This window comes from Habropoda laboriosa, unplaced genomic scaffold (assembly GCF_001263275.1).
Source record: "Habropoda laboriosa isolate 0110345459 unplaced genomic scaffold, ASM126327v1 scaffold15, whole genome shotgun sequence".
NCBI classification, from domain to species: Eukaryota; Metazoa; Arthropoda; class Insecta; order Hymenoptera; family Apidae; genus Habropoda; species Habropoda laboriosa.
In genome coordinates, this window is record NW_017100141.1 from 1,755,172 (window position 1) to 1,767,829 (window position 12,658).

Here is a 12,658-nt window from a genome sequence, read left to right on the forward strand (position 1 = left end):
GCTTCCAATTTCACGATGTGACGAGACTAACGAAAAAATTAACCCTTTCATTTGTGACTTTTCTCATTCACCGATGTATTATAGAATAATTTTTCTGAAAACCAACTTTTCCAAAAGCTAATGTATTAAATAATAGATTCAACACATTTGGTAATCCTCGGTCTCATGAATTAAAATTGAAATTAATATTTATTGCTGTATCTTGACCAGAATCTGTGTCACGAGTCTGACTCGTTTTTCTGAGACAAAGGATTAACGAAATAAATTATTTGTTGATCTCAGATCGATAGAAAAATTGATAGGAGCATTTTCACATTTTTTTTTCGTACTTTGATAGAAGTTTAAGTACGAATTCCACAGAACTGCTATCATCGTTCACTCAACAGGCTATTATGACTGACTAAAGACCCCATTAACTAGCCTGGTCTAAATTCTACCATGGATTTAAAGTCCATCATAAACCCTGGTCTATCATACTCCAAAACTAATATTCAGAGCATTAAACGTCTTCTAACTAACAATCCCTAAATCCACCCTTTCTACAAGCTGTTACACAAAAATACACATCTGAATATTAAATCTACATCGAGAAATTCGGAACAGCTTTATCCGGTGTGTTTAAAATAAAAATCCTAATCTAAAACTAACGTTCGAAGCTTAAAATAATCCCGGACCAGCGGCCTCTGAACGAACCATCTCACCGACCTGTTATCCGAAAATAAAATTCACACGATCTAAAACTAATATGCAAAGTTTCAAAAGGGACAGCTTATAGACCTTCGTTTATCTATTATCCGAAGATAAATAGCGTAATCTAAAATTAGTATTCGAACAATTACATAGCTTCCTGGTAACTTAAAATTGTCCGTTAATTCACTTTCTAAAATAAGGAAAGGGAACCGAAATTGAAAAATAAAAATGTTCCAATTCTCCATAAGAATTAAATTTCATTAGTTCATAAATTAGTATTCAAACAATTATTAAACAGTCCCTAATAACTCAAAACCATCCACTAATCGTCTACACTCCAAAATAAAAAAAAGAAGCTCAATTTCAAAGAACCAAAATTTTCTAATTCCCCATAAAATTAAATTCCATCAACCAGGTCCGTAAATTACAATTAAAACAATGATCAAACAGTCCCTAATAACTCAAAACCACCCACTAATCGTCTACACTCCAAAATAAAAAAAAGAAGCTCAATTTCAAAGAGCCAAAATTTTCTAATTCCCCATAAAATTACATTCCATCAACCAGGTCCGTAAATTACAATTAAAACAATGATCAAACAGTCCCTAATAACTCAAAACCACCCACTAATCGTCTACACTCCAAAATAAAAAAAAGAAGCTCAATTTCAAAGAGCCAAAATTTTCTAATTCCCCATAAAATTACATTCCATCAACCAGGTCCGTAAATTACAATTAAAACAATGATCAAACAGTCCCTAATAACTCAAAACCATCCACTCCAAAATAAAAAGAAGAAGCTCAATTTCAAAGAGCGAATTTTTTAAATTCTCCATAAAATTAAATTTTATGAATCAGATCCATAAATTACCATTCGAACAATTACTAAGCATCCCCCAATAACTCAAAACCCTCCACAAATCCACTCTCCAAAGCAAACATAAAAAAATACAGAAAAAGTGTGCAAAACCCAAAGACCCGAAACCTCGCAGTTCCCCATAAAATTCCTCTGCGCCGTCCACCCGGGCAAATCAAACCGAAAAAGAACTCATCCCAGTGACACACGTAATCGAACATTGGCACCCGCACGAGAAATCCCTTTTGCCGCCAAAGGGGCATCCCTCGCTCTGGCAAGGTTCTTAAAAAGTCAATTTCACAGTTACGAGCGAGCCAAAGGGGGGGATCGACAGGTTGATCGGCTGGATCCACCCTGTCGATCCGGTGTGGCTTTTACGAGTGTGGAGGGAAAACGAACTCGTGGTGGTGCAAAGAGTCCGCGTCGAGGAAAGGAAACGTAAGCGAGCGCCACCCGTTCATATTGATCGTAGCCGGCTGCTCAACATGGCGCCGGGGGTGGCGTTCGCGATCGGCCTGATCCTCGTCGTCGGCCAGCTTCAAGAACGGCCGGGCACCCTCGCCAAGATTTTCACCTTCCCCGAGTATCCGTACAAGGAGACTACAAAGAATGTAAGTCGGCGTTCTCTCTCGTCTTGCATATCTATCCAATTCCTCGTGCCTCTTCTGCAACGCTCTCTCGTACAGGTTATGGTCGCGAGGGCTTGTTTTGGAAGGGTGGGCGGCGTTTCTCGCGTATACCGGCCTGATACAACAACCGTTACATTCTCGATACTTCCCCTCAACATCTACCGTGAATTTTCTCCTTCAGTTTCGATTCGTTGCATTTCAGAAGACAAGAAAAACATAGAGAAAATTCAGTGCTTATCGTACTCTTCTCCTTCTTCTTCTTTTCTTTCTATCTCTGCAAGATGTCGAGAGAGAGAGAGAAGTTCGTCTCTCTTCGTCACACAGTTGGGGGCTTTTTTTCCGTGTCCGGATCGTACGCTGAGGAATTTCGCAAGAGATCTCCCGTGATATCCTGCCAGTGATGCTTGATACTCGAGTAGGATTATCCAGCGCCGGATCCAGCATCCCCATGGGGGACGTAACGAGACGGGTGATTCCGCGATTTCGCCAAGGGGGTAGAATCGATTTGGCATTAAGACGAGAAGACAGTTCTCGCAAGGTGCTCCGGGGCGTGCTTCGATACTGTCGCATCCTCCGTACATACGTACGTACGTGTTTCGGGGATTGCGTTTAGCGTGTGATTCGGGATCGTCTCGTTGAACGTACGATTTTGTTTATCCTCTCTCTCTCGAGTTTCATGCTGGTGAATTGTTCGTATGAGAGAAAGGGAACTGATGCTAGCGGCACCAATAATAGAACTCGTACGAGCACTAATTGAGGTTAATCTTTGGACAGTCTCGAACCAATTGTTACGCTCAATTTTATCCGGTTACTGTGCACCACAGTTCTGCCTTGCTGTCTTTACCAGCGAGAGCATTTTGTACAGTGTGTTACTCGTTGAAACGAATCTTTTTTTTTTTAATATCTCTCATCTCGTGTTCCACGCAGGAACTTCTCTTCAGGCAATTCGAGCAGGCTTGCGAGGAGAGCGGAGCTTGCAAGATGCTTCCGCCGCACAGCAGCGGCATCGCCAAGACTAGATGCATCCGCGAGTGCGTGTCACCGTCCTGTTACAAAGAGATCTACTTGTTCGATCAGGTATCCAAATCGATCATTCTTCTTCGTCTCGTGAAAGAAATCCAAGTGTCTGGTATCTATCAATTTCTCAACCCTTTCGTGCTTCATCCCTCTCTTGAGCGACTCGGTCAAAAATTGCTCTCGATTCAGGTACTATCCATCGTAGACGCGAAAATCGATGGATGAGTAAAAAATGGAGTACTCGAAAAAAATTGCTCCGAACTTACGAAAATCGCTGGATGAGAATAAAAAATTGCTCTCAGCTCACGAAAATCGACGGCTGAGAAGACAAATTTGAAAAGAAAGAAAATTCCATCGCGAAAGGGTTAATTAACAGAGAATTTTGCGATCCCGGACGCTTGGAGAGAGAATTTCCACCGTTGCCAATGACGGTCCGCTGTGCAAGGGCAATTTAACCGAGAGAGAAACCGTCTGGTTGCAGCTAGAGGAAGGGGAGATCGACGTGAGATTAAACTCCTTCAAGGGATGCTTCATGCAGCGCAACGGGCGACCGCGAAAGTAACAAAAACCGGGCGGCGCGGGAAGAAGCTGAAGCGCGAGGGAGGCGAAGAGCAGGAGAAGAGGAGCAAAGCAGCAGCTGCCATAAGATTGCGAGAGAAGAAGAGGAGAAGGCGGGCAAGGGCATGAATTCGAAGCGACATAAGACGCACCGCGCGAACCGCGTCCGACCAGTTCGAAAAAAGAAAAAAAATGACAATTCCCAAGGTGCACCGTCCGGCCGGGGCATTTAGAGCGAGGCGAGCGATCAGGCTACTTAGCGAACACAGCATCAAACCAACAGATACAGATACAGAAACAGTATATTTCAGGATCACGCTGAAGCGCACGCGTTAAACTATATACATATAGATATTATATACGGAACGAATTAAATTCGTTCGTGAATCGATCTTTTTCTACTTTTTGTACGCACGTATTAATGACATGTTACGATGATGTTAACGAGCAATGTTGCACGGATCGAATAAACTGTTAAAGCAAAGCTTCCCATTGGACAGTCTCGTGTACTTTCGTGGTCCTCTTTCTCTCATTTTAATCCTTATATTGCGACAGCTACAAAGAGTAATTACGTTTGTTTCGTGCCTTAAACGATAAGAAGAGATTTTTCAATTATTCGTTAAGGACTCACCGCGTAGCGAAGGATGTTGAACGAGGTGTCGTCTTTGGAATCTTTCACGGAGTTGACGTAGCTCTTGATTCGGTCGAACGTCTCCTCGAACGGTGTCTTGCAAATAGATCTCTCGTTCCAAGGTCCCTCGTCGGCGCAGTATCTCCTTCGATAGCGTAACCAAGTGGAAACGAACTCCAGAAACTGAGTGGACACGTAGCCTGTTCTTAGAACGGTCGACACGATATCGTGGTTGCTCATCAGGCTGCACAAGTGGTACATTAGCGATTCTACGCGCTGGTGGCAGAATGTTAAGACACCCTGCAGGCACTGATAGACGGTGTCTCTGTTTGATGGGTCGCACTGTGGGCAAAAAATAGAGTTAGAATCATGCAGAGGACTTGATAGAGGTGTCTGTGATTGAAATTCGTTATTTAATTTAAAAGAATTTTTCTTCCAATTCTCAATAGTGGCATATGTGACCCCTTAGTTACGAAAGGGTTAAACACCTGAGGCTCTAATAGAGGAGTCTATGATTCAAATTCATTCCAATTAACCCTTTCGTTATCTAATTACATTTTTCAATCATTTTTCTTTGAATTCTCAAGTGAGACATATGCGACCTATTAATAACCAAAGGGTCAAGCCCCCGACTCCTCGATTAAAATTGATTCCAATTAACCCTTCCACGACTGATTGGTGGTATCCCTAAAAATCCTCAAATCCCGAAATTCCGACTTCAACACCATCACTAACAATCGCATGAACGATGTGAAGTGTCTCGTAGAGGTTGATAACACCGTCGACCTGCTCGTCGTTGACCAGGTCGAGCCTGACGGCCGATCCGTCGATATTTTGAGTCAAAAGTTCCAGCGTGAGTTGCATTCCATTGATCGCCGAGTGGACAGACCTCCTCGTATTGAACAGCAAATCGGCTAGGCTCTGCACGTCAATCGTCACCGGCTTATCGCACTGGAAAACACGCGTCGTCGATGTCGGCGGATAGCTCGAATCTGTAATTCACGCGTACCTAACGCAGAACGCAACTCGCACACCTGAACGGACGATTTTTCCTGACAGTGAACGATAAACGCCAGAACTTTCAGACAAACGGCGGACAACTGCGACGTCTCCGCGGAGAAACCTTGGACGTGCAACTCCTCCAAGAAGCTCGAGGTCGTGCAATACCTCTCGAGAACTGTCGGACGAAGAAAAGGTGGAAGTCACGGGAATTGTTTTCTGTACTTATCGAGAGGGAGAGAATGTTCCAGGTGAAATATGTACTCGTGAACGGCTTGATCGCCGCGGACGTGACCAGCAACGAGTACGACTGCATTATTGCCAGAGTTCTCAGATTCGAGTCGGCCTCTCTTCTCACCGCGATCGCCATCAAACTGTCCGCGCACCGATTCCTCGCGCTTTGCTCCAGACAGCTCGGAGTGGACACATTGGCTAACTCTAACACTGCTTTCACTTGCTCGTCTGATGGACAGTGTTTTTTTCTTTTCGTTTGAATAATTCAACGAAGAAGAGAGAAGAGAACATTCTACTTGCTTAGCTCTCTGACCATGGATTAGGTCAGAGTTGTGTAGTTGATATCGAAGTTAGGTCCTTGAGTCAATTGAAGCAGTCAAGGCTGTGTATACATATGCAACACTCTACGTAGTCCAATAATAACTCTCGGACAATGTTTCAGATGTATACTTAACGTAATTGTACATTCGACCCTTATTTTCTCGTAGGTTCTGCGCGATAGAAGTACCTTTCGATGGTTTGTAGGATGATAGAAGATTGGGCAACATGTGCCAGGCTATTTCTGCCACTTCCTTGGCATTGTCCATGCGTATCATCTCTCTGATCCCTTTCATAGCCAAGTTGATTATGTCGGTTGAGTATCCGCTCTGGATAGCTAGCTGTTTCAAGCGGAAAGTGTTTTCTGTTACAAAAAGGTGCGTTTAAGTAGCGTATCCCTTGTGTCGATACTTGGCCACTCTTTTGGAAATTTTATCACTTAAAGTATTCGATTTTTCTGGTGAAAGATTTGAATATCGAAAAATGTTAGGTCTTCCAATATTTCAGTGTTTGCTTCGAGTTTCCAATTTTCTTATCAGAAGGCTACTAAAATTGGAAGATTCGAATATCCGAAAATCTTCGAGCGTTTGCTCCAAGTTTCGAATTTTCTTATCAGAAGACTGCTAAAACTGGAAGATTCGAATATCCGAAAATCTTCGAGCGTTTGCTCCAAGTTTCGAATTTTCTTATCAGAAGACTGCTAAAACTGGAAGATTTGATCATCCGAAAATCTTCGAGCGTTTGCTCCAAGTTTCGAATTTTCTTATCAGAAGGCTACTAAAACTGGAAGATTCGAATATCCGAAAATCTTCGAGCGTTTGCTCCAAGTTTCGAATTTTCTTATCAGAAGACTACCAAAACCGGCCGACAAAGTTCGACGGCAATTGTCTATCGACACGAGGGATATGTCCGATATTTCTCGCAGACTCGACGCAAGTACCAATAGATAATGTTGCACAACTTTGGCTACTAAAACCGGCCGACAAAGTTCGACGGCAATTGTCTATCGACACGAAGGATATGTCCGATATTTCTCGCAGACTCGACGCAAGTACCAATAGATAATGTTGCACAACTTTGGTGCAATCGAGAGTCAACAGAGGCTTAATATCACCGTCGGACTCCACCAGCCATAGGTCCAACGCTCTGTTCCGCAGATCCTTGGGGAATTTGGCGCATTCCAGGCAATAATGCATCAGGTCTATATGGTGAGTGTAACAATCGCTGAGCCTGGAATATTGCAACGCAGCTGCCAATCGTTTCACGGCTCTGTCGTAATCCTGTTCCGAGCTCGGTGATGGATGTGATAGGGACGCGACGGCAAACAGAAACCATAAAACTTTCAAAATTTGCGCCGACGTCTGTTCAGATTTAGCCAGATTGACGGTCCTAGCGATCAGCGTTTTCAAGCATATCATATCGTTCCTGCAAAATTTCCATTCGAAAGTGTATCTTCTCTCTAACAGAAAAGAAGAATATATCGAATATGTATGAATTTTCATTGAAATTTCCAGCTGGTTCGTACTCTCTGGTTCCGTGATAGTGATAGTAAATTAGTGTCATCAAGGCCACGGGGCTGTTTCCTGGCCGCCGAGCTATAACGTCTCTCCATAGCTGAGGATCTCTTGGCAGATCCAATAATCCACGATGTATTAGGCTCTCGAAGCTAGTCTCGCCTTCGGGCCACTGGCCAATCGACGTAGACTTATCGGATAAAGTGGTTATGATCCGCGATAGCAACACGCAAGTGCTACGTCGTAGGTTCTCGCTGAAATAATCGACGAAAGATCGTGAAGGTGGGCTGAGCGATAGCGATTCCAATATTCCCCGATGAAATTTCCGTGAACGTCGCTTCGTTTTCGTGGAAAGCAATTTGAAAGAATGGGATATATGGAATATTGCGCAGTTTCAAATCAATTTTTTCCACAACGAACACTTCGTTCTGTGTTTTCCATTTATCCTTTTTATCTTCGTTCTCGCGTGATTTATAAATGCGAGAGAATTCGACGACATCACGAATGAAACGTACAGGGAAGAATGGACGAGGATTTAGTTTTCATTGAAGAATTCAGTTCCCTTTGTTTGGAAATGAGAAAGGAGATGAAAGTTCCAAGTTATTGCCATTTAAACGATAAAGGGGAAAAAGACGAGTCTTTACGTTGTGTCAGTGTATTTCTTAAGCGTGACTGTGGATTCGGTATTAATTTCTTCAACAACGTCTGAAAAATCAATATGAATCTCCGATGTGTAACACGTTGAGCCGATTTCGCTCTTCTTACCGTTCAGGCGGCACACAGCGGCGATCACTTCGCGAGCTGTTCGGTTGTAGAGTATAAACAGAAGATAACAAATGCGTTTACACGGCCTTTCAGACGAAGAGATACCAATCCGGGTTGATAGAAGAAGCGTTCATAAATTGCCAAAAGAAAGAAGGAGATACTGCCGGTCCCACGGACCGACGCCACCCAAACGAAAAGTTCACTGTCAGTCACCACGGACGATACCAATCCGGGTTGATAGAAGAAGCGTTCATAAATTGCCAAAAAAAAGAAGGAGATACTGCCGGTCCCACGGACCGACGCCACTCAAACGAAAAGTTCACTGTCAGTCACCACGGACTGACGCCGCCTAAACGGAAAGTTCACTGTCAGTCACCGCGGACTGACGCCACGCTTAACGTGTTAAACTTCGTTTCACTTGAAACAGCATTAAATACAGCGACTCTTACTAACATTCGGACACTCTTTAGAACAGTATAGCTTTTTCTAAACTGGATCAAACGACTTGAGTTGCAAATTTTTGAAAATATTGCAATTTGTGGGAATCGCGAAGAAAATTGTAAACTGTTTACAACTTTTTTACCTGAGCTTGTAACGAAAATTTAAAACATACGTTTTGTAGATTTATGTCAATTATACGCATGCTGAAAATTTCATCGAAATCGGTTGATGGAGAAACAAGCGGCAGGCATCGAAAGATGTAGGAATCTTCAGATTCATTACAACGATTTGTAGCTCACAGTAACATTAACCGACTTCGATCAAATTTTCAGCATGCGTACAACTGGCATAAATCTACAAACCGTACTTTTTAAATTTTCATTACGGGATAAAAAAGTTGTCGAATGTGACCTTTACAAATTTTACACGCGTCATCTAGTATACTAATCCTTCTAACTTCTCAAAAAAACTCAAGTCGTTAGGTCCAATTTTAAAAAAGTTATACTGTTCTAAAGAGTGTCCGAATATTGGTAAGAGTCACCGTATACATCCTTCCTTCCCTGCACTCTTCAAACATGACTGACGAAACGCGATAATACCTCCGTCAGTCTTGTAAATAACTAAATTTTCAATCTTTAAAATTACACGAGAATATAACCATAGAGTCAATTTTACGAAACACCCTGTATATAAATTTAACCCTTTCCCTTACAATAATTACACAAAATATGCAAATGAGGAAATGAAATGGTAAACAATGTATAAAAATTTTCAGTATAAACAAAAACCGTGTGTTTGCTCATATTGCCGCTAAAATGTCCCGTAATTTTTACCCCCCACATTGTACACATAAAAGAGAAACAAAATCGCAATAATATTTTCCTCGGTATAGCAGATAAATAAATTTTGAATCTCCAAAATGATGTATTCTACACACACATTTCACCCCTTCCTTCGTAATAACTATAGAAAATATGCAAACGAGAGGTTAAAATATAAAAAAACGCAAGTTCCAAAATGAAAAATTTTCAGTATAAACGAGAAACAGTTTGCTCGTATCGCCACTAAAATGTCCCATAATTTAGTCCTACACTGTACGCACCCAAAAAAAGGAAAGCAAAATCGCAAGATAAAGGGTGAATATATTGAACGACATTTCACGTTCCGCCAATCGGGAGATTATTCATCCGGCGGTTGATTGAATTCGAGACGATAATTTTATCGATTCGATCGTGTTCCTCGATGAATGTTCGCATCATCCGTGAGACTTACGGAAGCCTGCTGGTTAAAAGCAAGAAGTACTTCAGATATCCGTTGGCGGTCAAGTGGTTTGACAAGTTGTCGCGGCCGCAGCTACTGCTCAGCTTGTAAAGGTTGTTCAGACAAGTCACGAGGTTTCTCTGGAATTTGACCCTGTCCGTTTCGTTTGACTCCGTGCTCTGCTGGAACGGGAATAAAAGGGCCTTTGACGCTAGCGTAATTAAATATACGTCGCCGCGACGTGATCGAACTGATCGGGAACTTACTTTAACGTAAGACACCAACGTGTTCATCGCCGCCGCGTAGATCGATTTCGCCAGCGCCGCTTGACATCGTGGAATCTTGTTGAAAAACTCTTGAGTGTCGCTTTTCGCGACGTGCAATCTGGTGAGAATGGATTTTTCACGCTTTTATTGGGTTATTGTGGTTATTGTAGATGTTTTGTGATGTAACTAACCCTTTGACGGTTTTATGTCACGTGTTTCATATGTGTTAACTAATTTTGACGATAAGTGCTGCTTTTTAGGTTATTATTCCCTTCACTTTGCATATTTTGCTGGCTTTTTTGAAAACGAAAGTTATAACATTGTGAACAGTGGAAAAGTTATTTGTATACATCTGAGAGATAATTTAAAGAAAAGGGAATTGATTATTTTTGGTATATCAAGTGAAAAAATATTTGATATTGATTGGTTATAATAGAAAGTGATCTGTCAAATCATGATATTCTTTTAGGTTATATTGTCTTAAAATTGAAAGAAGGAAACTACATTATCCGCACTTAATTCTGTTTTCTTTCACCAAAAGTGAAAAGTAAAGTTTCGATCTAATAAAGAAAGTATTTGTCGAAATAGAATTTTCAAATTACCAGAAAGACGAAGGAAAAATTGTCGAACGAAACACATGTTACATAGTGGAATGAGAAAATTGCAAATATGGACGGAGAATTAATTCGGTTGAAAATTGGCAAGTCCACGAGCTTCGGAATATACGAAGCTAATACAATCTCACCGAGTGGCAGAAGCGCAAACAGCGCACAATGCATCGGCAGCACGCGAGACCAAGACGTCGTCGTCACTGTACTCGACGATCTCTTTCATTAAATTGAGAGCTTTGTGGCAGAGTTCGAACACACCGTCCTCCCATTCATCCTCCGCGTCGATGTTTTCGAGAACGAAATTGAGCAGCGCGACGCCAGCGAACTTTATCCTCTGATCCAAAGGATTCCCCGAGATCAAAGATTCCACAAGGATCAGAACTTGCCGCGGGACGCAGACTGCGTCTAAATCCACGTTAAATTCTATCCCTCTGGAAAGCATTGTCGTTCCCGCCAAACGTTGCCGCCAAAAAAAAAGAGAATAAAGACATTTTTCACCATTTATTCGACTATAATTCATTCGATAATGTATTCGATAATTATTCGATTGTTTATTCGGCCGAATCTTCACGTACCTGTAAATTACATCGTAAATGCTCGAAATAAGTTTCTCTAACAATTCAGTTTCCTTGCACCGAGACTTCACGATGCAAACTGTCACTTTCAATATGGTGTCCATGACGTCACTGGCCACGTGACTTTCGTAAAATTTTCGACACACGGTTACCAAGCTCAGAAAATCGAGAATACGTCTATTTCATGAAATGCAAGAGAGATGTTATCGAGAGAGCATATATGTCGTTCTTCGTGATTGGTAGATTGTGTGGAACGTACTGGAATAGATTATCACTTGGCGTTTGTAGAATATCGAATATAGCAGAGAGTACGTCGTATTTGATCAACTTTGAAAGAACCGCCTCTCTGCTCGCAGCGCCACCACTTTTGAACATGTTGGATATTCGGTCGATGCACGTAATCTGAGGAATTTCACGTTTTTCCTATTCCAGCACTTACTAATACCACTGTCCTAGCAACAGTAGTCGCAATATATCTTTCCCCTAATCAATTTCTCTTATGTAAACGCAAACTGCGTATCTACGACGTATTGTCGATGGAATTCTTGTCGTACTTCGTCATTTTCAAAGAAATGCATTTAAACACTTCTATTTCACGAGATAAAGTCAATATTCACGTTTAGTATGAGAAACGAGAGCTTTTGAGACATTCGAGAGCCTCGACAATGCACAAATTTCGATAAATAAAAGTTTTCAAGCATGCCTCGACTCCCGCCATAATTCGACGAGAGTCGCATACGAAATTCAGACGAAATAAACGTACCTGAGCCTGCTCGTCGTGTAACATAAGTCTCTCTTTCATGCTAGGCAGCAAAATATCGATGTCCTGCACTTGTAACTGGAACAACGGCTCCATTTTCCGTGAATAATTTGATTTTCACACGACTTTACACGAACACGCGACGAACGGTACCGGCACGAACGCACTCCGGTTCAAACTGTACGACGCGTCTCGACAAGTCTTACGCGCATGCGCAGTAAAAGCGCGCGCTAATACGAACGCTCTAAAGGTAACGCTTCTTCGATTCGAAATGTTTGAAATGTTTTTTCAATGAAAAATGTCTACTTTCTCCAATTTCTATCGACACACTACGAATAAACAGACTCCTATAACAGATATTCACGTCAATGGTTACTATATTTTATTTCAAACGTTATTATAAATTATAATACAAATACAATAAGTATAATCGTAATATATTATAAATGTTAAACAATCCTGAGTAATTACTCTACATAAGAGATAATGAATCGTATTGTTATCGATAATCCTCTTCTTCTTTTTTTTTTTTTGT

The 12,658-nt window shown here is 41.6% G+C and overlaps 2 protein-coding genes across 2 annotated transcripts; one reads left to right on the forward strand and one right to left on the reverse strand.

Annotated features, from left to right (window-relative positions):
* The first annotated feature begins 2,030 nt into the window (after nucleotides 1-2,030).
* On the forward strand, nucleotides 2,031-3,994 carry LOC108571424. Its single transcript, XM_017933463.1, has 3 exons — nucleotides 2,031-2,156; nucleotides 3,102-3,251; nucleotides 3,673-3,994. The coding sequence occupies exons 1-3, from the start codon at nucleotides 2,031-2,033 to the stop codon at nucleotides 3,751-3,753; spliced, it is 357 nt and encodes a 118-aa protein (XP_017788952.1). The 3' UTR covers nucleotides 3,754-3,994.
* A 289-nt stretch (nucleotides 3,995-4,283) lies between these two features.
* On the reverse strand, nucleotides 4,284-12,219 carry LOC108570786. The gene is made up of 14 exons (XM_017932698.1): nucleotides 12,127-12,219; nucleotides 11,623-11,765; nucleotides 11,364-11,540; nucleotides 10,923-11,219; nucleotides 10,178-10,295; nucleotides 9,924-10,090; nucleotides 7,457-7,699; nucleotides 6,987-7,356; nucleotides 6,122-6,272; nucleotides 5,644-5,841; nucleotides 5,415-5,557; nucleotides 5,116-5,331; nucleotides 4,381-4,722; nucleotides 4,284-4,304 (listed from the first exon to the last, which is right to left on the reverse strand). Exons 1-14 carry the CDS (start codon nucleotides 12,217-12,219, stop codon nucleotides 4,284-4,286), a joined length of 2,679 nt encoding a protein of 892 aa, XP_017788187.1.
* Between the last annotated feature and the right edge of the window lie 439 nt (nucleotides 12,220-12,658).

Excerpts from the sequence above, each read along its gene's own strand:
- LOC108570786 (XM_017932698.1), bottom strand. The coding sequence starts at position 12,219 with ATGGAGCCGTTGTTCCAGTTACAAGTGCAGGACATCGATATTTTGCTG. Across the intron at positions 11,766-12,126 it reads TACACGACGAGCAGGCTCAG|ATTACGTGCATCGACCGAAT; the intron begins GTACGTTTATTT and ends GAAATTCCTCAG. Across the intron at positions 4,723-5,115 it reads TTCACATCGTTCATGCGATT|TGCGACCCATCAAACAGAGA; the intron begins GTTAGTGATGGT and ends TTTTGCCCACAG.
- LOC108571424 (XM_017933463.1), top strand. The coding sequence starts at position 2,031 with ATGGCGCCGGGGGTGGCGTTCGCGATCGGCCTGATCCTCGTCGTCGGC. Across the intron at positions 2,157-3,101 it reads ACAAGGAGACTACAAAGAAT|GAACTTCTCTTCAGGCAATT; the intron begins GTAAGTCGGCGT and ends TGTTCCACGCAG. Across the intron at positions 3,252-3,672 it reads AGATCTACTTGTTCGATCAG|CTAGAGGAAGGGGAGATCGA; the intron begins GTATCCAAATCG and ends GTCTGGTTGCAG.